The following is a 27423-nucleotide window of genomic DNA, read 5'->3' on the forward strand; positions in this document are numbered from 1 at the left end:
CCCTGAGCTCTGCTGAGACTAAGTGACAGGTGGAGTATTTCAGCTGTGGGGCAGGGGCTCAGAGGGGGAATACGTGGAGGGGGTAGGGCCGCCTGTATTGCACTCCGGGTGCTTCTACCATCGCTGCTCAAAGACACCTGCTCTGTTGGCCAGTCAGACGTGGAAAGGGCACTAGCACACTGGCTGTGCACCTGCTCCCAAAGTAGTTGCTTCTGTGGGCAGAGATGCTGCAGGTGTGGGCCCTGAACATCCATACAGCAGGCCCTGTTTTCCTTAGATCCTGGGGCTAGCAGAGCCCCAGAGAAATCTTCCCCTGCTCACCTAAGTGCGATAGGCTCCTCCCTCTGAGTTCTCAACACTGCAGCCCGGCAGACACACAAAAGACACGTTTTTCTTACCTCCCACCACCCTTCCCTTGGGACTGGTAGATCAATATTTCTGCCCATTAGGTGGGTTGGCTTAAGAAGTCCTGACTTTATCACTTGAATTTCTTGAAGGAAAACCTGTGCCGCCTGGGGTTAGTTTCCACTTAAGACATGAAAAGTTAGGCAAGGTGAGAAAACCTCTCACAAGCCCCACCTTGCTCCGTGCAAATCTGCACGCACGTGCTGAGCCCCAGTCAGCACTGGGGTTGAATGACACCCTTTTGACTCACAATTTCAGAGCCAGTTGAACTTGAATTTAGATTTTAGGGTGTTCCAAGTTTACCTCAAAACATCTAGGAGCAACTTTAGTATAAAAAGGAGCTGAATTGGGGATGTCTTACAGTAAAAATTGAAGATTTTTATGCTTCTTAATTTCAAAAGATCCAAAGATATTATGGAGTTTATCTTTCTAAGACTGTCTCCTTCTGGGGTGGGTCTTGTGTGTGGGCCAACACGCTAAGGCTCAGCCTTGACGTAGAGAACACCATGAGCTGAGATGAGCAGGGTTGCTCTCCTCAAGGACTCACTATGGGCACTTCAGTCTTACTCCTTTCTTGAGCCACAGAGCACGTTGAAATTTGGCAGAACCTTTTCTCTTTGACCCAAACTAGGGTTGGTGTGTTTCCAGGTATGGAAGCTACAAGGTGACTTGGTTGCAGAGCAGTGGGAGGCCTTGGGCAGAACATGGGGCTGCATGCTGCTGTCCAGGCTTCTCAGGCGCGCGTCAGGGGGTGGATTGAGGAGTCCTGTCCCACGTTGTCTGAGTGTAAACAGCTCTGCACAAATCAGCTGCAAGTGTGAATTTCTAGGGGTCCTACCCAGGCATTAGGGTATGAGCTGCAGTGGGACAGGCAGGGGGGCCTGGCAGAATGATGATTTGCGTTTCCACTCAGCCACGGTGGTGTCTTACGCAGTTGTCAGAGGAGAAGAAGGACACTGTTTTGCCACTCGCTAATTTTGTTGATCTGGTAGGTAACATCAATTGATTTTCCATGTTGATGCAGCCTTGCATACCTGGAATAAATACCACCAGGTGTGTAATTCTTTCTAGACCTTCCTGGAGTCCGTTTGCTTATGTTTTGTTGAGTTTTTTTCTAAGTTCAGAAGAAATACTGGTTTTGTAGTTTTGTGGTTTTTTTTTTTTACTGTCTTTATTTGATTTTGACATGAAAGTAACACTGCATTAGCCAACAAAGTAATAATGCATAGTATGAATTGGGAAGTTTTGCCTCTTTATTTTCTGGAAGAGATTATAACATTTTTGTTAATTTTTCTTTAAGTGGTAGAATTCTCCAGTGAGACCACCTGGGCCTGGGAGGGCTCTTTTCCAAGAGATTTTTAATTACAGATTTAATTACAGATTTTAATGGTTAAAAGAACCTTTCAGGTTATCTGTTTCATCTTGGTTGGGTTTGGGGGGCCTGTGGTTTTTAAGAAATTGTTCCATTTCTTCTGAGTTATTGAATTCAAGACCTTAAAGTTGTTGGCTTTATAACTTTTTATAAAGTTGGCTGTATAACTTTTTAACTCATATCCTCTTAGTGTCTACAGGGTCTGTAGTGATATCCCTGGCTTCATTCCTGATGTGGGGGATTTTTGTCTGCTCTCTTTTTATTCCTGTCAGTCGTGCTAGAGCTTATCAATTTTATTGATTGTTTTGAAGAAGCAACTTTTTGTTTCATTGATTTTCTTTATGGTGTTCCTGTTTTGAATTTCATTCTCCAGCTCTGGAAGGCATATTTTAATACTTGCAGCCGAGCCTGGGTGAGAAACTCTAAGAAGGGTGGAGCAGGGAAAGGTAAGGGAGGTTCCTGTGAAGACCTGCCCATTCCAGAAGAGGAAGGTGAGCTGCAGACATCATTTCCTGGTCAGAAAGAGAAAGTGCTGGGAATAAGACACACCTTGTCCTAGTGGCAGTCTAGACCGTGACACATTGTCTTGCCTCTTACCATTGACTGTGATTTTGTCTGGCCCCACACAGCCGTGTAAGCTCGGCAAAGACAAGGGCTGTCTGGGAGCAAGATGGGCAGCCAGGTATCTGATGGAACAGGGTTTCTGGGTTCTGTTGTATTGTCTCACTGATGCTCACCGCATGTGTTTCCTTCCAGTTTGGCTTCAGAATTGGGATGGAGCAGCCTTTGTAGGCTTGGAAATGCCAGATGAACAAGTCTGGCTACAGTCTAGTAGCCCAAGATTAGGTCACTAGGGGACAAGATCCTGTTAGCCAGGAATGTGATTTTTAAATCAATATTCTTTAAAAAAAATGTTTTTTAATTAACATATAATGTATTATAGCCCCAGGGGTACAGGTCTCTGAATCGCCAGGTTTACACTTCACAGCACTCACCATAGCACATACCTTCTCCAATGTCCATAACCCAACCACCCTCTCCCTACCCCCCTACCCCCGGCAACCCTCAGTTTGTTTCCTGAGATTAAGAGTCTCTTATGGTTTTTCTCCCTCCCGATCCCATCTTGTTTCATTTATTCCTTTCCTGCTCCCCAAATCCCCCACATTGCCTCTCAACTTCCTCGTATCAGGGAGATCACATGATAATTGTCTTTCTCTGTAAATCAATATTCTTAAGCTAATGATCACAGTAAAGGAAGTTGTGCTGTGATAATAAACCCTCGCCCAGACAACAGCTGAGCTTGTACTGCCCATAAATTCTTGCCCCATCCAGGTAGGGTAGGTGGAGGTGAGCTGGAGTCAATCAGGAAGCCATCAGCAGATTCTCAGCCTGTTGGAATGTGTTGGTAATGAGCTTTGGTAATTGCTTATCTCAGGTTTTAGTCATCATTCTGAGCAATATAATTGTGAGGCTAGATTTCTTTTCTTCCTGCCCTGAGCTGCAGAAATTCAGTTTTCAGTTTCTTGTCAGGCAGGCGTAGTTTATGGGATCTGGATCTAATTCCTTTTATGAAGAATTGTTTCAGTTAATAGAGTGTATCTCAGAGATCACGTAGTAAAATTAACCGAGGAAACTTCCTATGATAAACTCATTCAGGGGTTTCTGTTGAATATAATTATGAGACTATCACAGAGGAATGAGGAGTCTTAGCACAGGGAACCCCTGAGGATTGTCTCCTCATCAGTTTAACTTCAGTTTGTGTAGTATTTAAAAGTTTACAAAGCACCTTCATTTATAGTTTTCATGATTTACAGATATTTGCAGATCATCCCGTCTTAAAACCATGAGACGGACATTGTTATTTTTGCCCTTACAGATGAAGACACTGGCTTGAGAGGGTGAGTGGTTTGATCCACCATTCTTTAATCTGGTAGGGATCCACACCTGTGCCACTTCCAGCCCTTGGTGTCTGCACTTGTGAGTGGCAGCACCAGTGGGTCTGTTTCTCCTTGGAAGGTGACGAGGATTGGACGGTGTCATGTATGGAAAGGGCTTAGGACATGCCTGGCATAAAGTGGTTTTGTAAGTGTTATGGACTGTGGTCTTGGTAACGATGTCCATGCTTTCTGAGTCCCCAAATCCCGTGTAATGTTTTGTATGCAACAGCTGCCACCAGTATGTTAGCCCTGAGCTGAAATGTTCCCATCCTGGCTACAAACATGAGGCCAAACATGAGGCTTCTGGAAGGCAGCGGGGGCCTCACTGGGAGCTTGTTTGACATGCAGCCCCTGAGGGCCCACCCCCAGACCTGCAGAACCAGACCCTGCATTTTAATAAGCTCTGCAGGACATTCCTAGGCTCTGTGAAGCTGGAGGAGCCCTGGCTCTCTCCCCCATGAGACCCTGATCTCAATGTTTTGATGTGTTGTATTTCATCTGTTTTAAGGTAAACTATTTTTTTAAAACATTTTAACATCTTAGTTTTATAGGCAGTATTTTTTTGCCTTAATATAACATTAAATACTAATTTAACTTTCAATTGATCCAGGCTTAATTTCAGTGAGATAGAGTGATATATTCTACTGTCCTTTTTGTCTTTTCTCCTTCCATGTTCTTCTGTCCCTGTATGTCCCTTGTTTCTGACCCTCTCTGCCTGACTCAGGCTTATGACAGATAAACATGCAACTCTAACCAGCTTCTGCTTAGTGGAGAGACTGTTACCTGGTCACTTTATAAGCTATGATTTCCAGTTCTAGTTTTGTGACATTGAATACCTCGGGTTATCCCAAAAGTTATATGAAAATCAACTTTAAAGAAGGATTTACTTCACTTTAGTTAAAACACAAACACATTAGAACAAAAGAATGCTAGGTTGTAACTGCCTGGAAAATGTCAGTCATTATTCCAAATCAAAGCCGGCCTTCCCTGGAACTGGTGGGGATGGATGCCCAAACGGCGTCTTCCTTGTCACACAGGCCACGCACTTTGCATCATCCACCTTCATCTAGCCTTTTGATTTCTGGAGTAGGGATGCAAATCATGGCCAGGTTTTCCTCTTATTAGTCATGGGCCTGTGTGAACACCAGTGGGTCCCTCTGGGGTGACAGCCGGGAATAAGCAGGCTTCTCATACTTGCAAATCCTGTGTACCTGTGCAGCGTGCACTTGGGCTTGTGTTGGCCAGATGAATGAGCAGCCTGCTTCCTCAGGAATTGCCACACTTAAATTAGAATGTACAGCAAGCTCTCCTACGGAATGGGAGGTGACACAAGGGACAGAAAGGGGCGAACACGTATTTTAGAGGCAAAGATGACCTGAAATCATAATTTTACTACTATAACCATCTCTTACATTTCTCTCACATGTGCTGTGACCATGTGGAGGTGATTTCTTCTCTCCTTTTATAATCCAGTATTAGTGCAGGTCCAGTTCTCCAAGTTCACAATAATCCTCAGGAAGTTTACTTCCCACATATTCAGCATTCGGAGAAGAAACCCATATCGGACAGTAGGCTACCTCTGTGGCCCGTAGTTTTCTGACAGCCTGGGGAGACCCAGCATTTCACTGACTGCTCTTTTCCATAAAATGTCCCCTTGAGTAGGTACCCTGTGACCAAGGAACTATGTTCCCTGCCAATCACTCAGCCTTCTCTCCGGAAGAGAAATAGTACAAGACAGTCCAGTGAGGCTGAAAAGAAGAAAATGGGGCAGAATCAAGCTAAGGCACTTGTTTCACTGGCTTCAGGATCCGGAAAGGCAACACTAGTCTTGTGGTTTGAGAGGCTTGACAAGAAAAAGCATGTTCAAAGCAGTTGCTTACAGGCACTTGGAAGGTAGGGTTATATTAGAAGCTTTTCTTTGCAGGGAAGGTGTTGGAAATGCTGTGGGCTGCTCCAGGCTATGGGTAACCTGGAATGTGTCCAGGGGGAAAAAGCTGAGGCTTGATTAAGCAAAATATTACGGTTCAGACATTGGCGACGTCTGTCTGTGTACTTGGCAAGAAGAGTCATGTAGGAGGGTGGGTCATGTAAAGGGAGGCTAAAGGAGTCAAGAAAGACCCAAGCTCCTGCCCTCCACACTGTAACTTCAACTGTAGGATTTTCTACATTTTATATGTTTTAAAATTTAAACTTAACAATTGAGTTTTGTTTTTTTTTTAATTAAAGAGATAATGCATAAAGTGTCTGACTGAACCTACTTGTGACTGAAAAGAACCAGCCTGCAGCAGCTCTGTTCCCTGAACTCTGGGATCTGGGAATTTCTTTACCCTGCTCTGAGCCTCATGTTCTTCCAGAAGTGATGCCATCTCCATCTGCCTGTTTCTTTTTTTGAATATTTTATTTATTTATTTGACACAGAGAGAAAGAGAGAGAGCACAAGCTGGGGGAGCGGCAGAGGGAGAGGGAGAAGCAGGCTCCCCGCCGAGCAGGGAGCCCGATGCTGGACTTGATCCCATGACCCTGGATCATGACCTGAGCCAAAGGCAGACGGTTAACAGACTGAGCTACCAGGTGCCCCAATTCTCTCTGCCTGTTTCATTCCTGGGCTGGGCTTCCCTTCGGGGACCAGCCTTGCTTGGGCAGGTCTCCTGGCATCATATAGGGAAGGCATGTTTCCCCTCACTTCCTGTCCAGTGCCTTCCCTTGCCCTTGCCTGCCTCATGCTGTCTTTCCTTCTTTTGTGTTCATCTGCTCAGATTCAGGTGCGGCGTACATGGAGTCCTCCAGCCTCTCATCTCCACTGTTCCCTATTCTGCTCTGCATTTCTTTTTTCTTTCTCACCAAGGCAAAATTCACCCAGCACAACTCTTTCTTAAGATATTTTTCTGCCATTTCTACATTATTTATTGTACCTCCTGAAAATATAGCCCAGACATCGGTATGATGAGGGAAACTGTCTCCCACTCCTCCAGCACCTGAAGCACACTCACTTTTCCATCTTATTCACACGCTTTGGGTCCACTGTCCCGTGCCCACCTGGCCTCTGTCTTTCTTGCCTTCCAGAGCCTGGGGTCAGCCTCTCTGTTGCAGCAAGTTCATCACTACTTGAGGACACCAAAGAGTTCTCTTGGCTCTAATTCTTCTAGCTCTTTTACCCTGTGAAGGTTTCCCAGAGGCTGTCATGGACCCATCATGACTGTCCTTTTCCTCATCGCCATCCTGTTTCTCAGGCAAGGACTCAGCTGGCACACCTGTAGGGAGCATAGGGCCTTTGGAGCAGGTGTGTCACCTCCTTGACCAGGACCATCTTCTCAATTATTTGAGACCTCCTTTCACACTGGCTTTAAGCTCAGAGAGCTTCCTGTCCATGGCCTTCTGGTCAGAGATAACAAGAGAAGGCCGTGCTTTTCATCTGTAGGGCAGCCCTGAAAGGACATTGAGTATCTTGGTATTCTAAGAAGCCCCAGAACTGTACCAGAGCCACAGCCATGGCTCAGCAAGTGTTTTGTGTCCAGCACTGACCCTGGGAGAGGAGGAAGTTAAGTAGACGCCATTCAGAGGCAAGCTATAGTCTGCCGTCTGGTGGGGCAGACTCAATCCACATAGCACTCAAGGTGTGTTACGATGCCTTGATGGACTGCTGGGATGCTGGGCTGTAGGCTGGTGGCTTTGGGCACAAACAGCATCTGGCATGTTTGCCCAGCTCCTCCTGCTTCACACTGGAGCCGAGGTCCGTGTGCCGCCTGTGCACAGGCTGGCCCTGTGTTCCTGGGCTTCCATCTCACTTGATGAGCAGCTAGACTTGGCTGTGGCACACACTGAAGAAATTTCTCCCCACAGCCATCCAGGGAAGGTGGAAGCCCCTGAGGAAATGGCAATTCTTTCTCTTCTGAAGGTCGTAGTTGCTGGCTAGGAATCATCGGTTAATTAGAGTTCCTTCTAGTCCTGAGGGTCTGTGAGAAGTGATAGGATTTACTGTTTTATGGGAGGTTACTTTCTGAGTGGCCACATTGGCAGGCAACAACACCCTGTTGAAAGGAGAGCTCCTGCTGATTTAACATTTTGGAGACACCTCCAGACCCTGTTAACAGACAAATGTAAAGAAAACGTTAACCACTCAATTTTTTAAAAACCTCCTTGGCATGCCTGGATTTCTTCAACTGTGTTTCAAGTAAAAACTTCAGTGCTAGTATTCTAACAACCCTTAAACAAAGCAAAATGAAAATGCTCTTACTCTAACTCCTGACTCCTATCATCACCAACAGGTCATCGATCCGTATAAATGATGGATTTCAGTTCCTCCAGGCTGAGTTGGAATGTTAACAGGCAGCAAGAATGGGCCCCTGAAACAGAGGAGGGAGGTAGGGAAGGGGTCCCCAGAAGAAGAGGCAGAGAAGAGAGGCTGCAAGTGAAACTGTGCGGCCTTGTCGCCTGGTCTCCTTTGCCTTCCATGAGATAGGCAGAAGCAGGCCAGCAGGACCGCTCCTGACCTGGGGCCACGAGGGCCGGAAGCTCTGCTAGAATTACAAAGGAGGGGCAGGCGGAGATGGGACCATGCTGTGCTTCTGGTTTTGGAGGGCATGCTTATATTCCTGGTGCAAACCTCTTTGTGAAAACTTTGTCCCCAGAGGACCCCCCCAGTGAAGGCCCCACTGCCCTCGTGGACCGCAGTAAACTTATATTTGCATAGAAGGGTGCATTCTTTCTGCTGTGTTTGTTTTCAGGTCAAGACTTTTCCTTTCCTCTCAGACTCTGTAATACATTGTTTTTCTCCCTGAAAGCATTGTTATACCCATGGCACAGTAAGAAAAAACATACCAGCCAGTTATTACCACCTGGGGCCTAAAGAGCTCTGGAGCGTCCCTTGTAGGGGGACAAAGTCTCTTCTCTCTTTCCCTTCCTGTTTTTAATTTGTTTCCATTTAAACAGTTTAATCGGAAGAATATTCAAAGGGAAAAAAGACCACCTGTGTTTCCCCCACCCTAAAGCAGTCAACGGCTTTTATTTTACTATGTTCCTATCTTTTCTCTGTTAAGAACGCTTTCCCTGAGGGGCATTTGGGTGTCTCAGTCAGCTGAGCATCTGACACTTGATTTCAGTTCAGGTCTTGATCTCAGGGTCCTGAAATCGAGCTCTGAGTTCAAAGCGGAGTCTGCTCGGGACTCTCTCGCCCCTTCCCCCAGCTTGTGCCCACAAGTGCTCACTCTCTTTCAAATCAATAAATCTTTTTTTTTTTTTTTAAGGAATGCTTTCCTCAAGTTTCCATTTTTTTTTAATTTTTAAATTTTTTAATAAACATATAATGTATTTTTATCCCCAGGGGTACAGGTCTGTGAATCGCCAGGTTTACACACTTCACAGCACTCACCATAGCACATACCCTCCCCAATGTCCATAACCCCACCACCCTCTCCCGACCCCCCTTCCCCCAGCAACCCTCAGTTTGTTTTGTGAGATTAAGAGTCACTTATGGTTTGTCTCCCTCCCAATCCCATCTTGTTTCATTTATTCTTTTCCTTCCCCCCAAACCTCCCACATTGCATCTCCACTTCCTCATATCAGGGAGATCATATGATAGTTGTCTTTCCCCGATTGACTTACTTCACTCAGCATAATACCCTCTAGTTCCATCCATGTCACAAATGGCAAGATTTCATTTCTTTTGATGGTGGCATAGTATTCCATTGTGTATATATATACCACATCTTTATCCATTCATCTGTGGATGGACATCTAGGTTCTTTCCATAGTTTGGCTATTGTGGACATTGCTGCTATAAACATTCAGGTGCACGTGCCCCTTCAGATCACTACATTTGTATCTTTAAGGTAAATACCCAGTAGTGTGATTGCTAGGTCATATAGTAGCTCTATTTTCAACTTTTTCAGGAACCTCCATGTGTTTTCCAGAGTGGTTGCACAAGTTCGCATTCCCACCAACAGTGTAGGAGGGTTCCCCTTTCTCCCTATCCTCACCAACATCTGTCATTTCCTGACTTGTTAATTTTAGCCATTCTGACTGGTGTGAGGTGGTATCTTCATTGTGGGTTTGATTTGTATTTCCCTGATGCCGAGTGATGTGGAGTACTTTTTCATGTGTCTGTTGGTCATCTGGATGTCTTCTTTGCAGAAATGTCTGTTCATGTCCTCTGCCCATTTCTTGATTGGAATATTTGTTCTTTGGATGTTGAGTTTGATAAGTTCTTTATAGATTTTGGATACTAGCCCTTTATCTGATATGTCGTGTGCAAATATCTTCTCCCATTCTGTCAGTTGTCATTTGGTTTTGTTGACTGTGTCCTTTGCTGTGCAAAAGCTTTTGATCTTGATGAAATCCCAATAGTTCACTTTTGCCCTTGCTTCCCTTGCCTTTGGCGATGTTCCTAGGAAGAAGTTGCTATGGCTGAGGTCAAAAAGGTTGCTGCCTGTGTTCTCCTCAAGGATTTTGATGGATTCCTTTCTCACATTGAGATCCTTCATCCATTTTGAGTCTATTTTCATGTGTGGTATAAGGAAATGGTCCAGTGTAGTTTTTCTGCATGTGGCTGTCCAATTTTCCCAACACCATTTGTTGAAGAGACTGTCTTTTTTCCATTGGACATTCTTTCCTGCTTTGTCAAAGATTAGTTGACCATAGAGTTGAGGGTCTATTTCTGGGCTCTCTGTTCTGTTCCATTAATCTATGTGTCTGTTTTTGTGGCAGTACCATACTGTTCAAGTTTCCATTTTTAATGGCTTAATATTTCCTTTAGTTGATCTTTTTTTAAAAATAAAAATTTTCCCCTATTGTCAACTGTTCTAAGATAGTTCCAAGTTTTCAGTCATCCTAACACCTCCATGAACATCCTTGCCGGTAGTCTCTTCTTCTGGGGCTTTTCATAGCATAACTGCTGGCAGTGGGATCTCCCTGTCAGAGAGGAGCAATGTCTTTGCCACCTGCCAGTTGTAGCAGAGACACCTTCAGAGGATTTGACCCATGTCTTTTGCCATCCATCGTACTCGTGGGCTCACCTCCCACCACCTCCCTGGTACAGTCTATCTTTTGTCCTTTTCATCTCCTTTCCCCTGGGCACCCTCTCAGCGGTCTCTGGACAATGGGTGTTTTATGAATCAGTGTCCTGTTGCATCAGCCAATGTGGTGTTCAGTCAGCTCTTCCACAAGTTAGCAAAATTTGCTTGAGTCATTCTGTAGGAATGTTTTTGCCTTGCTTCTAAGAAAACTTACAGGTTTTGGCAAGAAGCCGAGCAGCTCACAAACCTGACCACAAGCCTTTGAGTAGTAGTGGGGCTGCACTGAGCAGTCTTTTCTTTCTTTCTTATTAAAATCTTGCGTTTGCTTCACCTCCCTGGAAGGTAGTGTGGGCGGGGCGGTTGGAGCAGGTCTTTCCTCCTCTTGCTCTGGAGCCAGTTTCATGCTGTGTGGAGGAGAAGTAATACTTGTCCAAGTGTATAGAAAACAAAACTATGTAATATGTAAATGGAGGGAACTAACTCATGGTTCTAGTTTGTTTCTCATGAGAAATGCTGTGAACCATCATGATAGTTCTTAATTTATACTTCAAAGTCTATAACTCTATTACTTTATCTACCATTCACCAGGATTCCAGAGTTGGATGTTTCTAAAAAAGAGTCCCGAACCCCTCACTTATACTTGAATTATTTCTGCCTCAGTGATTATTCTCGTGTAGCTTATCCCTGAAACATCTTTGCAGGGGTGGTGGGAAGTGGGGAGCTCACTGAAGTTTAACTTTGTTCTGTACTCACTCTAGAGATTGAGGTGGGCTCTCCCTGTAACTGCTGGTCCTTGGTCTCTGACCAAAGTGATACCCAAGACCAGTGGCACCTTCGTGCCCTTGTTTGTTGCATTTCATTATCTGACATTTTCCGAAGATGAAACTGTTTCTGGCTCCCGTTTCTCAGTTGAGACAGTGCACTGAAGCTCAAACAGCTCTGGCTGGGGAGGGGTGGAGGAGCAGGACCTAGTACAGATTCCTGCATTCCTGGTGGCGATGGTGGAAGCCAAGTTAGAGCAGTATTTGCACAAGAGAAACCTGAAAATTCAGGTTTGAGTGTGGTGAAAAATAGAGCAAAACCAAACAGAAGATCAAAAGCTGGGAAATAGTAAAAAAAGAAGTGGTCAAGGAGGATGGCATGAAGAAAAATGAGGAAAGTAAGTGAAAATGAGGGCATGCAAAAAATACATGAATTGAATCAGAAAATTGAAAAAGAGAATGGGATGATCAGAGAGAAGGAAGAATAATTCTTTGTAGCTGGCAATCCGTAGGGGATATAGTCCCAGGAGATTCATTCATCAATACTGCATCCCTAAATTTGCCAGACCCCCACCCCTTCTTCTGTGTCCTAAACATCAGATCAACCTTTTGCCTGTTGTTGGCCATTTGATGTGTCTTCTCACCTTCTCTCCCACAAATAAAGGGCTAGATCCAAGATACCTGAAAAGGAGGACAGTGCTCTGAACTTCTGTCCACTGTGAGGGTCTTGTTGGCTGGGACAGAGTGCCCAGATATTCAGTCAAACAGCCTAGATGTGGCTTTAAAGACATTTGATAAATGTGATTAGTTAACATCTACTCAGTTGACTTTAAGTACAGGAGATTATTCTTAATACCCTGGGCAGGCTTCATCCAATCAATTGAAAGGCCTTAAGGGCAGAAGGGAGGTTCCCACCATCATCATTTCAGACTTGTTAATACCCTCCGTCACATAGGCCAATCTCTTGAAGTAAATCTCTTTATGTATATAACCTACTAGCTGTCTCTATCTGGTAGGACCCCTCCTGATGCATCCCCAACCTTTAATTATACTTCAAGCTTCTATCACAGGAGTTTGAGTACTTTATGAACTGTCTTGCATTTGGCCCTTACTCATAGAGGGCAGTCCTGCCCTCCCACCCCAGGATGGGCATGCATTCCCAGCAGGCAAGGTACCCAGTGTGTGTGCTGGTTGCTCCTAGGAAGTCTTAGGTTTTAGGTAAGGGGACTAGGGAAAAGAAGGTTTCAGTAAAGGGGTTTCCTTACCACTCTGGCTGGCCTCTCCTTGCTGAGTGATTTTTCAGGACATGATGCAAACCAGGGTTTAAACTAATGGTGATCTAGTGTTTGTTGTGCTCTATGAGTTTTTGGAATCTTTTTAACCACTTGGGGCTTTTCTTTGTACGTGTGACTTGAGAATTAGGCCACAAAATGGGGGAAGTACTAATAGCTGTACTGCAAATGTTAACTGAACCAGAGACACACTGGAGTGGGTAGAGTTTCAGTCTTCAAACAAGCATGCGGTGTAGGATCTGTTTCCAGGGAATCGATGATCAGTGTGTTCAACTCAAGTGCCTATTTCTACCTCTTATGCCTCTGTGATCATCAGTTGTGATTATTACTGATAATATTAGCATGAGGGCCACAGATGTCACAGGGTCGGGTGGAGTGGAGCTTAACAGCAAAATGAAGCTGTCTGAGCTGTCTCAACTCAACTCAACTCAAGTGCCTATTTCTACCTCTTATGCCTCTGTGATCATCAATTGTGATTATTACTGATAATATTAGCATGAGGGCCACAGATGTCACAGGATCGGGTGGAGTGGAGCTTAACAGCAAAATGAAGCTGTCTGAGCTGCAGAATATCTTAATCGTGAACCTTTGCCTCAGCACTGAGTGCCGCAGGGGTAAACTCAAAACCCAGACCGGCGAGCATCCTGGCTTCATTACTACTTAGGACCATTTCTTTTCTCTGCATGTACTTCTGGGCAAAACCTCAAGCCTAGAGAATCTACTTCAGAAAATCCAAATGGGGCAGAAAGAAGGAATTAGGAAGAAAAGATACTAAAACTTTTCCCTCTTCTGTCTTGTTCAGCTACTGAATAATAACTGATAAAACAGAGATGGTCACTTTGGAGAATATTTGGAATTGGAGGAAAGTGTGGCTCCTCCTCCACATGGTGACAGAGGTGGAGAATCCTTCTAAGGCTTTATTTAGTCAGGGTCACTGTTAGCTTACATACTTACAGATCAAAAGTTACTGCTCTGGGTGGCTCACTTCTGGGGTATTTTGAAGTCCTGCAGAAGTCGGCTCTAAACATACTGAACGCAATTAAAGAAGAAGAGAGCCAAGGCAAATAGCATTGTACGCATAGGATGCCTTCCATATTTGCATCCTTTACAGTTTGAGCACAGTATGGAAACTTCAGGCTGTTTGGGGTGTTGACCTGGAACCTTAGGGAGGGCCAGGGTGAGGGCGGGTCTGCAGAGCCCCTGCCTGGCTGCCTTTCATGGCATTCCAGAGCTCACAGGGTTCAGGAATCCCATGGCAAATGCCTTTAGGCAGCCTGGAGAGACGACCAGAAGCCACCCTTCTGGCCCTAAGAGCTTGGTGAGGAGGGAGAGGAAGACAGGAATGCCTTCGACAATTACTTTCTTGATAGCTTTGGACACGACCATAAACTTTGTATATACCATTTTCTCCTTGTTGCTGCCCCCTTGCCGCTTAAAAGCTTTGCTATCAGAAGTGAAGGGGGTAAAACCTGTCAGCATTTGAGTAAACAGAATAAATTAATTTGCTCTCCTTAGCAGTCCAAATGAACTTACAGTAGGATGATTTAAGAGAAGTAGGAAACCCAGTGAGACGTCATGAGAGCCTAGCAGACTAACCACACTTTGTGAGTGGGATACCATCAAGCGTTGGAGAGGCTGGGGAGCTATGGGAGCTCACGTATGCAGCTGGAGGCAGTGTGTGTGGGTGCAACCACTCTGGAAAGCACTTAGCATTAACCAGTAACATTGAAGCTGTTGTGCCCTAGGACAGCACTTCTCTTGCATGTGTGCCCCGGGAGCCTGGAACAAGAATGGTTCCAAATATTCATGAACCGTAGGGTGGATAAGTAAACTATGATTTTATACCTCAACAAGAGCAGACAGACTACAACTGCGCATAACGCAGGTGAATCTTAAACGCATAAAGTTGAGTGAAAGAAGCAAGTCACAAAAGAATGTGTGAGTCCCTTTTGAAGAAGATAAAAATAAGCATAAAGTGAACTGTGGTTCAGGAATGTAATCATAGATGGCAAATCTTAAAAGTAGAAAAATGGTTCTTACAAAAATCTGACTGTTTGTCTCTGCGAAGGAGGAAGGAGGATACAGTTGGGAAGACAGGCATGGTGGTGTTGGTGGGTTGGGGGTGGGGTAGGCTTTGTAATTATCCTTAAACCACTTATGTATAGTTTGTACTCATCTTTGTTTATCTCATACACACAAAGATAGGTGGAAGGTAGTTCTTTTTTTTAGTTTATTTTTAATTTTTTTTAATTAAATTTTTAATTTTTTTAATAAACATATAATGTATTTTTATCCCCAGGGGTACAGGTCTGTGAATCGCCAGGTTTACATACTTCACAGCACTCACCATAGCACATACCTTCCCCAATGTCCATAACCCCACCACCCTCTCCCGACCCCCCTTCCCCCAGCAACCCTCAGTTTGTTTTGTGAGATTAAGAGTCACTTATGGTTTGTCTCCCGCCCGATCCCATCTTGTTTCATTTATTCTTTTCCTTCCCCCCAAACCTCCCACATTGCATCTCCACTTCCTCATATCAGAGAGATCATATGATAGTTGTCTTTCCCCGATTGACTTACTTCACTCAGCATAATACCCTCTAGTTCCATCCATGTCACAAATGGCAAGATTTCATTTCTTTTGATGGCTGCATAGTATTCTATTGTATATATATACCACATCTTCTTTATCCATTCATCTGTTGATGGACATCTAGGTTCTTTCCATAGTTTGGCTATTGTGGACATTGTGGATATTGTGGACATTGCTGCTATAAACATTCGGGTACATGTGCCCAGATGAAAGGTAGTTCTCTCGAAATTTCTCAGTCACATGCCCCTCATGGGTGGCTCTGTCTTCTTGGTTTTTTGACTCCATCCCCTTTCTGGTCCCCACTCCAACATCACCGTTGGTGGCCTAAACACACCCTGGACCTGAGCACTTGTGTTTTTTCCTTCAGTAGCCGATGTAGGTGATCGAGTTAGAGGGTACAAATTCCCTTCCTCTCTCAACCTCGTGGGTGACTTTGAAATCTGGAAAGCAGAGATGTCACAGGCCCCAGAGGAGGAGGAACAGCAGGGGGAGCTCTAGCCTCCATTTCCTGAGCATGGAGGGCTTAGCCCAGGCCTCCCCTGGGCCATCTGGAGGGCAGACTCGGCTCTCCCTGTTGGCCATGGGGCCTGGTGAAGCCCTCTGCTGAAAGCTTTCCTCCGCCACATGGACATATTCTCAAATAGGACAACAGACAGCCCTTCCAAGGAAAGGTACAGGATTGGCTCTGTAACCCAGAACAAATGTGACAGAGTGGGGTGGGTCTTTTGTCTGAGCCTGTTCATGGGTGCTGGGTGGATGTGCTCCTGTGGGGAGGGCAGACCTGAGATTTCCAACAGCACAGCATTTCATCCTCTACCCCAGGATTCCAGTAACTGGGGGCCGCCGAGGCTGCCAACGGAGGAGGTATCAGCCAGCGCGGCCACACTTGGTGGCCTTTTCAGAAGGCAGACTTGGCCTAGCTGTCCTGCAGAAGCATCTCTTTCCTCACCATGCTGTTTGTGGAAGAAACCACTCAGAAAATATGAACTGGAGACTTAGCAGTCATTCTAGTGGTGTGACCAGTGCAGACTTGGGGGAAAATCTGAAGGCTTCCCCATCTGCCTTCTGACAGCTGAAATGCCCAAGGTGAAAATCGCCTCAGACCAAGAGGAACTGGCAGTGGAGCACCAGATCACACAAATTTGTGCTGATGCATCCCTGCTCCTTCCAAAGTGGTGCGAGGTCAAGGCCGTCTCAAAAACAGGCCAAGTAACACAGAGGGCCGATTTGACCTCTAACCTGAACATACAACAACTTGCCTCTTGCTTTGCCAATCACGTTTGCGGAAGGTTCCAGGGCCCCACCTTGCCAACAACACACAGTTCTAAGCTGCATTTCATCAAAGAATGTCATTTTTACAAACTCATTAAAAGCTGAACAAGGCTGGGCTTGCAGGCAGGCAAAGCCTGGAGAACGACTCTTTAGTTCTTTTGATGGCTCTGATCTTAGCGTCCAGATCTCAGGCAAATATGTAGAAAGTCCTTCTTGGCCATTTCTACCAATACCCTGCTCTGACTTCTCCCCCTTCCCCTCATCCTCTCCCCCTTCTCCAAAGCTGTGAGTGATAACACAGCTTAGAAGGCAGAGAAGGGAAGACAGGCGGGTTGATTACAGCCATGGAAAAAGTGAGTTGCTGTTTGACCATTTCACAAAATATTCTCTTTTCAGGATCTGTTTATATGTTACAGTTTTGTCATGCTAAGTCTGCTGAAAATATTATTAGAGAACTTTGGAGAGTATTTTGGGATCGTAGTCTAAAGAAGTTGGTTTGAAAAGTGAAGGCAAGAAAATTGTTTTTCCAGAGGACTCATCTGTGTGCTGCCCCATTTTCCCCATTCAGGAAGGAATTGTTTCTCCGAGTGACCTTGACCTTGTCATGTCAGATGGCCTTGGCATGCGGTATGCGTTCATCGGACCCCTAGAAACTATGCATCTGAACGCAGAAGGTATGTTCTGCTTCCATCAGGGTGAAGATGCGAATTCTGTGCTGTTCAGTGGTCTTATGGGTTTTGTCAACAGTGCAGTTTTGCCTTTTTTTTTTTTTTTAACAACTGAATAGAAACAGTATCATATGAAGGAGACAGTGCCAGCCCTGGGAAGTCATAGATAGGGGCCGTGTCCTGAGATGTCAGTGCACATGGAATCCAGGAACCTCAGGGCTCTGCAGGCAGACAGCACTCAGGTGGGAATGAAAAGACAGACAGGTGAGAGTGTTGTCATGGAGACTTTGCCCCATGGCATCCAGCCTGGCAGAAGATAAAGTTGGGTTTTCCTGAGAAAGGTGATGCAATTGTTTACAGAGGTAAGATGAACAGTTAAGGGAAGTGACCACCTCTGCTGTACATATCTTCTGCCTAAATATGAGCAGCTTCTCTGTGTGACTTGCCTGTTTTAGGTCACGGGCAGCCATTCAGGGCAGGCCCATCCTTTACCCCAGAAGCCGACTTCAAAGGGCCCAGGGAGGTAGGTACAGGCCCACGGTCTAGTGACTCTAACAGAAAGCTACGTTGAGAAAGGGGAGAAAGCCTTCAAGAATGAAATGGTCAGCCACATTTTAAGTGTTTGAAAAACAAGGACTCAAACTGAAACAAAATAAATTTTATCTTGGAACACTGAAAAAATAAAATGAAATTAAAATTTTAAAAAAAATTTAAAAGCTATGAATGAAAATCTAGGAAACTATCACCTAAATGTCATTACTACTTGCTATCTCTTGGTGTTGAAATTATAAGTAACTCTTATTACCTTTTTGCTTTTCTGTGTTATAATTTTCTACAATTATTGCCATATTATTTTAATAATTATATTATTAACATGTAAAACATAAGTAAAAAGAGAAAAAGAATATTATATTCAACTTCATGGTCCACATTTAACAAAAATGTGAGAAACTGGAGCTTATCCAGGAGAAGGTGACCAGAGAACAGTGCGCGTGCGTGTGTGTGTGCACATGCGTACCTCTGTCTGTGTCTTACATGAGGGTGAAACCAGATTGAAAGAGTGGCTGTGGCAGGCAGACAAGTTTAGGCTCAGGACATGGCAGGAAGTCTCTAGTAACTGAAGCTGACGATGAGGGAGAGGGCTATGCTACGAGTGGATGAGTGGGCCAGGCGGGGGCCGGTTGCCCACCTGTCAGGATGTTTCAGTATCAGGCAGAGACACCCGTAATGAAGTGGGAAGTTGGGATAAGTGACCTCTGGGAGTCTGTTTGACTTAGATTTTATAATTCCATGATCTCTTGGTAATAGTTCAATTTTTGCCACCAGAGTTAGTGAAGTATAACTTCCAGTGAATAAGTCAAGGCAGTTTTGCCAGTCGTAGTCTTGCAAGGACACATATGGTGGCTTGAGTGGACTGGTCTTGTGTATCATGCAAATGTGCTTCAGCAACTGACTTGACTCTTCCTTAAAACTGAGCATGGCCAAGAGGCACTGGAGGAACAGGGAACTGTCTCCTAGCATGAGCATATTGCTTTTGTAGTGGGATGACAGTTGAACACGGGAAGATAATGTAAAGAAAGAGGCCCTCATAAAAGTGAAACAAGAGTTTTGAAGTATCATGAAAATAAAGTCTTGGAGAATTTCAAATGGTTTTTCAGCCAGAACCTTAAAAGTGGCTAACATATTTGAACATTTTCTATATATATAGACACTCTTCGGTAACCACCATGTTTTTCTCTTTTTAAAGTTTTTTTTTTTCTTCAGAAAAATAAGAAAGGTCAGGTATCATGAGACATCAATAGGGAGACAACTGAGAGCAGCTTTGACTCTGAAACAAATAGAAACAGAAGCCAATGAAACCAGAAACTCAAGAACCAAATAGTGTGGCAGACAGGAAGGAGGCCTGTAACAATTTTTCAGACAAAGCAGATATGATAAGAAAACCTAATTGGCTTGATATGATAATGGTGGACGGATGTAGTTTTCAACTTCAGAGCATTCCAAAGACCAGAGTTAGACTGTTACAAGATCTGGCTTGGAACCAATGGAAATGTTTATTACTCTTCACAGTGTCATCCAGAATATATCAAGATTGGGCGGGGCGTGGGGGGGGGTTCTTTTTTTCTGATGTTGTTTTCATAAAGCCAGCATCTCAGGTTCAGGCTAGTTATTAGTCTTAAAGCTACAGTTTATCTAGAAGTGGTAAAAATATTTTAGGATGTGTTTTTAATCTGATAGAATGGCACCCGAAAAGCTGGAGGCCAGCACGCCTACTTTGCCTTTTGTCTCTTTCTAAAGGCAACCCCCTTGAAGGACAGGCTCTCAGAATGAGGAAGCTGGTCAGTGGAGCCGGTCAGCCTGGGTGTCCCCCTGCCTTCCAAGCTAACTAGCTTTGTGCAAGCGAGTTCCCCCACCTCGAAAATGGGGATGGCAACAGTGCCCACCTCACAAGGGCGGTGTGAGAATGAAGCCAGGTGGAAATGCTTGGATAGATGGCTGACACAGATGAAGTCCCTTGTTCTGTTCATATAGAGTTTGGTCTCGTTTTTTAATTCACTACTCTTACAGTTTTTTCTTTTAACTCTCCCAAAAAGAAATACAGAATGAATACGAAGTAAGACATTTTTACAATAGAATGGGGAAATCTCCAGACTTTAACAGTTTGGTTTGTTTCTTTGCAAAACTTTTAGACCATTAGTTCAGCAAAGAGAACTGCCCCCTGTTACTCCTGGCCACATTCTGGGTGCTTCCTGGGTTTACTTCTGCCTGGGGAATGACTGTCTCAGAATCGGCAGCCTCTGGAAATCATCTCCCGTCCAAGCGGATGTTTACCATCCTGCCTCATAAAATTTCCTCCTGTATGTAGATGCTTTCTCTCTTTCCCTCTCTTTTTTAAAAATTTTTTTTTTTATTTTTTCTTTAATCTTCCTAATTGACATGCCTACGTGGTGGGTTTGGCTCACTTATGTGGATCTGTTAGCCCTGGGACTTTCAGGAGTTAAGGGGCCCCGGGTAGGTTTCTTTTCTTTTCTTTTTTTTTTTTTTAAGATTTTATTTATTTATTTGACAGGCAAGTATTACAAGTAGGCAGAGAGGCAGGCAGAGAGAGAGGAGGAAGCAGGCTCCCTGCTGAGCAGAGAGCCCGATGCGGTCCTGACCCGAGCCGAAGGCAGAGGCTTTAACCCACTGAGCCACCCAGGCCCCCCCCCCCCCAGGTAGGTTTCTGTCTCCACCCGCCTCACCTCCCCGACCTCAGGTGAGATCTCACTCACTCAGGTGGGAATTAGATAATGTTGCTCTGTGCTTTGGGGCCTTTTTGATCTTCCTTAATAAGTTCTGCGAAACTCTGTCTCTTAAAAGCAGGTGAATTCACATAGGTGTGGGTTTATACACTGAGAAAACCAGACTCCTCTGGTGTGGGCAGCAGTTAGGGCTTGCCAAGAAACCGAACACCCAGAGTGTGCTTCCACGATCACAACAGGGCTGCGTGCCTGCTCCGTAAATGCAAACCGAGGAAGACTCTCTGCCTATCCGCCCACTGTGGGCTGTGCTGAAAGTTCAAGAAAGCACACTGTCTTGCCTTTGGGGGCTCACAACTAAAGAATTCCAAATTAGAAAGCAGCAAGATAAGCTAAGTCTAATCTCGTGAGACTCAATTCTTTTTTTCTTTAAAGATTTTATTTGTTTATTTGATAGAGAGCACAAGCAGGAGGGAGCAGCAGGCAGAGGGAGAAGTAGGCTCCCCACTGAGCAAGGAGCCTGATATGGGACTCGATCCCAGGACTTTGGGATCATGACCTGAGTCGAAGGCAGACACTTAACCAACTGAGCCACCCAGGTGTCCTGAGAATCAATTCTTTTCTCCATTTTTTCTTATTTCATATAAACATCTCAAGAAATTGGGTTCAGAGTCATCTAAAAAGCTAAGCTTTAGAGAATTTGGGGAAGTATATTGTTGAACAGGGGGACAGGGAGCAAGGAAGTGTAGAAGAAAAACTATAGGGGAAGATCAAATTTCATAGTAATATAAAGGAAGGACATGCTAGCCGGATAAAAAGTGAAATGGTTTCTTCTCTTTGACATTTCCAGTGAAATTGGTATTGTGGAATGATTGCCACTCAATTCTTTCATAGCATAAGGAAGCCAAAATTCTTGCTGGAGATGAAGTAAAACCCTCCTTTTACTTCCTAATGGAAGAGGAAATTTTGCAAGTAACAGTGACAGCAGTAAATGTCCTGGAACATTGTAAATAGCATGGCACAGTGCAGATCTTGATTCTAAGTCACCATGAACTTGGGCAAGTGGGAGAGCCCTTCTAAGGGTGTCAGGCTTTCCCTACAAATGAAGTGGGCGGGTCTAGACACACCTGCTCTGTTGGTTCCTTTGCTTCACCACAAACAAGGAGGCTCTTCATCCCAAGAGTGCATGTGATAGACTGTCTTTGTATTAGTAAGAGTGAAAATATACAATTATATTTTTCCTGAACAATTATATATTTCCTGAACAAGACAGGAGAAGTTATGAAATGTATTTTAGAATTTTGCTATATCATATTCGATTTTGAAGGAATAGATGCTCTTTTTCTTAATTAAAGATTTTTATTTATTTATTTGACAGAGATCACAAGTAGGCAGAGAGAGAGGGGGAAGCAGGCTCCCCGCTGAGCAGAGAGCCCCATGTGGGGCTCTGTCCCAGGACCCTGAGATCATGACCTGAGCGGAAGACAGACTTAACCCACTGAGCCACCCAGGTGCCCTGGAATAGATGCCCTTTAAAACGATAAAATTTGGGGGTGTCTGGGTGGCCCAGGAGTTGGCCTCAGGGAGCGGGAGGGGAGGCCCAGTGGACTTTTTGTAAGCTTTGGACTCAATAAAATGAACCTAGATGGAAAATACTTGAAATTGAACTCACTCCTTCTGCTTCCCCACCCCCTTTCTTCTGTCCCAGGACATAGACCCCCTTTTGAAAAGACGTGTCTAGGAAAAATTGTGTTCTCTTCCTAATTTAATGTGTTCTTTCTCGACTGAATTTTTAATTTATTGTTGTTGAGATCTGGTGGGGCGGCTTTGGCGTCCACTTGAGACAGTGAGTGGCGGAGGTGACCTGTGACCCAGGCCGCCCGCCTGTGCGGAGGGCGGGTCTTGGCTCACCCTGGGTTTGCACAGTGTCTCTCATCATGAGCCTGTGGCGATCTGTGCTTTTGTACTTCTGGGCTTTATGGGAGGTGTTTTAGTGATCGATGATTGTTGGGTTTTGAAATACCAAAGCTTCTTTTTTGTTCTGTTTTTAAATAAATCTCTTTCAAACTTGGTTTTGCGTCTGCTTTCGGCACAGGTCATGATCCTGGAGTCCCGGGATTGAGTCCCGCATTGGGATCCCAGCTCCATGGGGAGTCAGCTTCTCCCTCTAACCTCTCCCCTCTCGTGCTCTCTCTCACTCTCTCTCTCTCAAATAAATAAAATCTTTAAAAAATAAATAAATCTTTAAAAAAAACGATAAAATTTTATAAAAGGCAGTAGGGAAAAAAGTTCTCGAAAGTCCATGGGAGATTAAAATGGACCTCCCAGGGATGGTGAAAGGTGAACACTCATTCAGAACACGTGAAGCCCTCCGGAAGGGACGTGCGGTACAGAATTGAATGCTGTGGTTTCCTGCTGCGCATGTGCGGGCAGGTGCAGTCGGTTCCCACAAGGGCCTCCAGGGAGCTTGTTTTCAGTGCGAGTGTGGGATTCGTAGCCGCACCAATTCTTCCCTGGTTTCTTCTCATGTGATATCTTTACAACGTTCTCGATTCTTGTGTCTGTGCTCCTCCAAAAGGAATAAACTGCATTTATGTCTAGATTTTATCATCTTTTGCTTGACTATATAAACAACTGGATAGACTGAAATAAACATTTAATTTCCAAAAGGAAATAAATGTACAGGTTGTTTTCTGGGTTCCAGAAATGCTAAGCTGTTCAGGCTAACTGGCCAGGGCTGGAACAGTTAGGGAGACTTCCCAAATTCTGAGTTGTCAAGTTATGCTTATGTTAAATGAAACAGAGCTCATCATCATTATTATTATTTTGAAACTCCTTATTTTAAAGAGTGTCCATCTCTTCATTGTAGGTGCTAACGTCAGAAACGTTGGTATGTTTGAAATGTTTACCCTTCAAAATGGTTTCTCTTCTAAGAGCGTTGAATATAATTTTAGCACACTTAAAGGGAAAGAAAATTATTTGAGCCAAATAAAACTGACACCGAGTGAATTTAGGCTTTCATATCAGTGTAGGTCCACCAAAACTAAACCCCAAAGAAGCTGTTTTTTGTTTGTTTGTTTTTTTGTTTTTGCCTTTTTAAAAAGAATATCCAGTGATGGTCATTTTTATTTTAAGTTAATCATACACAGTTCTCATGGGGGAGGTGAGAGCCAAGTTCTGGGAGCTCTGCAAATTCTATGGTTTCATTTGTTCCCTTGTTATCTTTTTAGCCTGACTGGCTGACCACCGAGTCTTTTTGGCTTTGAAAAATGTGGGAAATGGGCCAAAAGCAGAACGGCCGGTGTCTCAGCCCCCATCCCCAGGGGGCTCCAGGACTTGGAGACACCTCCTTCACGTACCTGGGCCTGGCTTCGGAGCTGACTCATGGCCAAGTGCAGGCCTGCACTGGCCCGGCCTTAGCTGCCTCCTGGGGCTGGGGGTAGGGGACAAGTACAAGAGGAGCTCTGCAGTCTGCTGGGCAGAGCGGGTCGGGGCAAGCCTGCCCCGCTGTTGGGAGGTGATGCAGCCTGATGGTGTTTCTTCAGCGCACATCTCAGATTCTAACCGAAAATAGCTTTGGCTTCTCACAGCCCACAGCTGCTTCTGAGCTATCGGGCTTCTCCCTCCCTCCCCGCTCCAGGACAAGCCTCCTTTTCAGGTGTTTCTCCATCAGAATCCTAGGGCCCTATCTCAGGATCCGAGACACTGGCCCCCCAAGGGCCCTGCAGCCACAGAAGATCTGCAGAGCAGTGTAGCCAGGGATGTCCCCTGGTGTGGGTGACGGGGGGGGTGGGGATGGTGTCATCCACTAGCCAAAGCTGAGACGCTCACCCGGAGCCCACCTCTCCAAGTACAACCTGGGTTGAGGAACCTGCTGCCTGGTAGACACCCAGTAAAGTGGTAACTAGAACTTACAGAGTAAGAGTGAATGGGAGACAGATTCGACTGAGCTTTGACATCTCTGGTTCTTAGAAAATGCATGCAAGCCATTGACACACCTTGTGGACACATTGTTGAAGGAGACATTTTTGGTGAAAATAGGACTTCCTGTGGTATTCAATCTGTGAGTACAGGAACACAGGCTCACGGGAGAGTCCATGAGAGGCACTGACAGAGGCCCCAGGGTCCCATTGTTTTTAGGATTTCAGGATCTGATGCAAAGCTTGAGTAATGACATTGGTGAGGTTGCTCATTCCCCAGTGCTGGCTGCCTGAGGTGGATGGTATTCCTGTACCTTTTCCTTCATCCGCAAGAGGGAAAGAATGCAGTAATCTGACCTCGGGTGAGACCCTCTGAACAGATTTCTTAGTTTGGAGTCATGCAGTGTTCTTGCTGATATTGTGGATTCTTGTTTTCGTGTGATTTCAGGTATGTTAAGCTATTGTGACAGATACAGTGAAGGCATGCAACATGTCCTAAAGACTTTTGGACCCATTCCAGACTTTTCCGGGGCCACAGCTGAAAAAGTTAATCAGGTATGTAGACTCCTTGTAGAGAGCTCTGCTGGCCGAGCCATGGGTGAGGTTCTGTTTGTAGCCAGTCTTTGCCTTTGATTTTGGTGATTCCTCAGTCCTAATTTTGCCTGTCCACTGTCCTATCATGGTCAAAGAAGACCTTAGAGCAGTGTGACTAGTGAACAGGTAGCTCATCTTGATTGTCTTAGGGGAGCTGTAGGCCTCTGGGGATTTGGAAAGTTAGTTAATTGGGGGTTTCCTAAGCTTTTGTCTTCGAAAGCAAATTCACAGTTCACATAAATAGGAACAATTGCTTTCCTGGTAAATGAGTTCCTCTTCATGCTCTGTTTTTTTTTTTTTCTTTTTTTCTTTCATTTCCTTTTCTTTTCTTTTCATTTTGTTTCCTCTTCCCAGGCCATGTGTGTGAAAGTTCCCAGTGATCCAGAGCACTTAGCTGCCAGGAGGCAGTGGAGGGACGAGTGTCTTCTGAGACTTGCCAAGTTGAAAAGACAGATGCAGTCCCAGTAGCTACCATCCTTCTTCACTGGGAGTCCTTCGTGGTGGAATTACAAGCACTTAATCCAGCTGCTCTGAAGCTGTGGGGATCCATGTGGTCTTTATGCAGTCCCAGAGCTTGACCTCCCCACTTTGCAGGCCACAGTGGTGGGGGCTGAGGGGTCTTCTGGTCATGCCCTGGCCTTGGGTGTCACAGCTGCACTGGGTTCCAGGGGCTGTTGACTCCCTGTAACCTGGGCAAAGCAAGGGAGCAAATCGTCTGAAGATTTTTACCTTTTATTTTTAGTGTGATTCTGTATGGCTACATTTTATAGCCAATGATTGTGGTTTCAAGTTTATTTTAATCTGCAAAGTAGTTTTGTAATTATTTTCTAATCTGCTTCTGAGTACCCTGTGGTCCGCATCTCTGAGGCACCGACCTTCATTTTGTTAATGCCTATTCTGAATAAAAAAATTTTGATTGCCTAACAACATCCTTTTTCTTCTGGTCTATCTGAGAAAGACAGTGTTTGATTTTGATGATTGATATATTTCAGAGTGATCATGATGGGTGAGTAAACAAAAACTTTCTTCTGGGTCCTTTGTCAGCCATTCAGTAAAATTCCTCCAATTTAGGCTGGTGTTTCCCAAAGTGGATTCCACAGTGAGTACCCTGGGGTTCTGTGGTCAGATGTGTTTGGGAAGCTCCTCCCACTGTCCCACTCTTGGGCACTCATGTGTCTATAGGAAATTAAAGATTCCAAAATTCTACAGGAAATACACTTAACCCAACACCCTATTATCTTCTTTGACATGGAGTCTTGTCCTAGTGCTCATTCCCCAAATACTCTAGCAAATAGCAATACAAGGACCCCACCCCCTGTGAGGCCAGCATGTCACAATAGCTCAGGTCACAGGATGCTACCACAGGACTCCCTGACAGCTCCCACCCCAGTGACACTCCAGCCTTTCCATTTCAGGTGACCAGCGTCCCAGCTTCACCCAGTAGGGAGAAAACTTTTCAAGGCTATGGTGGTGTGGGAACCAGTGTCCCCAGTGAGGAACTGTCGTCATTCCGGCTCTGTGCACACACACACTCATTTAGGCAACGACATCTTTTGAGCAGCTGTGATGCCCCAGACATCAAGCATGTAGTCTCTGCCTTTCAGAAGTTTACTCTAAGATAACTAAGTGTTAGAATAAAATACGATAGTGCCTGGGAGGATCATATACACAGGAGATCCTAACTCCCCACCCCTGGGTGTGCCGTGGAAGATCTCACAGGAGACAGCCTTTGAGCTGAGTCTTGAGTAACAGGGGAGAGTCAGCAAGCCTTCCTGGCAGAGAAGCAGAGCAGAGAAGGGCGCTGGGTAACCCCAGGAAGGTGGGGTGGTTCCCTGTAGCCAGAAAGAGAGCTCTGTGGAGGGTGGCTGGGACCAGATGCAGGTAGTGAAGAGTGCTGGGCTCACACCAACATGTAGACCTCACCTAAAGCACTGGGGAACCTAAACGGTCTGTAGGTTGTGAGGGGCCCTGTCCTACTGGGACTTCAGAAAGTCCCTTCTGACAACAGAAGGGACCACACTGGAGACTGTTATGGTCCAGGCAGTGAATTTGTAAAGTATCCTGGGGGTAGAACTACAGTCCTCACTGACGGCCTGAGAAAGGTGATACCAAAGCTTCCTAAGTTGGCATCTTGGGAGCTGATGCAGGTATTGATGCCTTTTAATAAAATGAGGAAATTAGGAAGAGGGGGCAGAAAATCTGAATGTCTCATGTGTTAAACTTCACTGAAAAAGAAAATGTAGCAAAACATGTAGGAGGTTTTCAGCCTTGAAAGCCTCCTTCTCTTCATCTGATGAAGTTTTAGATGCTCCTTAAACTTTGATGATTCAGTGCATCATTCTGTGACCTACCGGAAGGAT

The 27423-nt window shown here is 45.0% G+C and overlaps 1 protein-coding gene across 3 annotated transcripts in view; it reads left to right on the forward strand.

The window, feature by feature from the left end:
- CRYL1 (crystallin lambda 1) overlaps nucleotides 1-25991 on the forward strand; it is a 153373-nt gene extending 127382 nt beyond the window's left edge. For all 3 annotated transcript variants that reach the window (XM_080799160.1, XM_080799161.1, XM_080799162.1), the window contains 3 exons: nucleotides 17211-17316; nucleotides 24918-25024; nucleotides 25418-25991. In XM_080799160.1, coding sequence (XP_080655286.1) covers nucleotides 17211-17316; nucleotides 24918-25024; nucleotides 25418-25531 — 327 coding nt within the window. In that variant the 3' untranslated portion in view covers nucleotides 25532-25991. The remainder of the gene's footprint in view (nucleotides 1-17210; nucleotides 17317-24917; nucleotides 25025-25417) is intronic.
- The last annotated feature ends 1432 nt before the right edge of the window (nucleotides 25992-27423 follow it).

The sequence above is a fragment of the Martes martes genome (assembly GCF_963455335.1).
Source record: "Martes martes genome assembly, chromosome: 3".
NCBI classification, from domain to species: Eukaryota; Metazoa; Chordata; class Mammalia; order Carnivora; family Mustelidae; genus Martes; species Martes martes.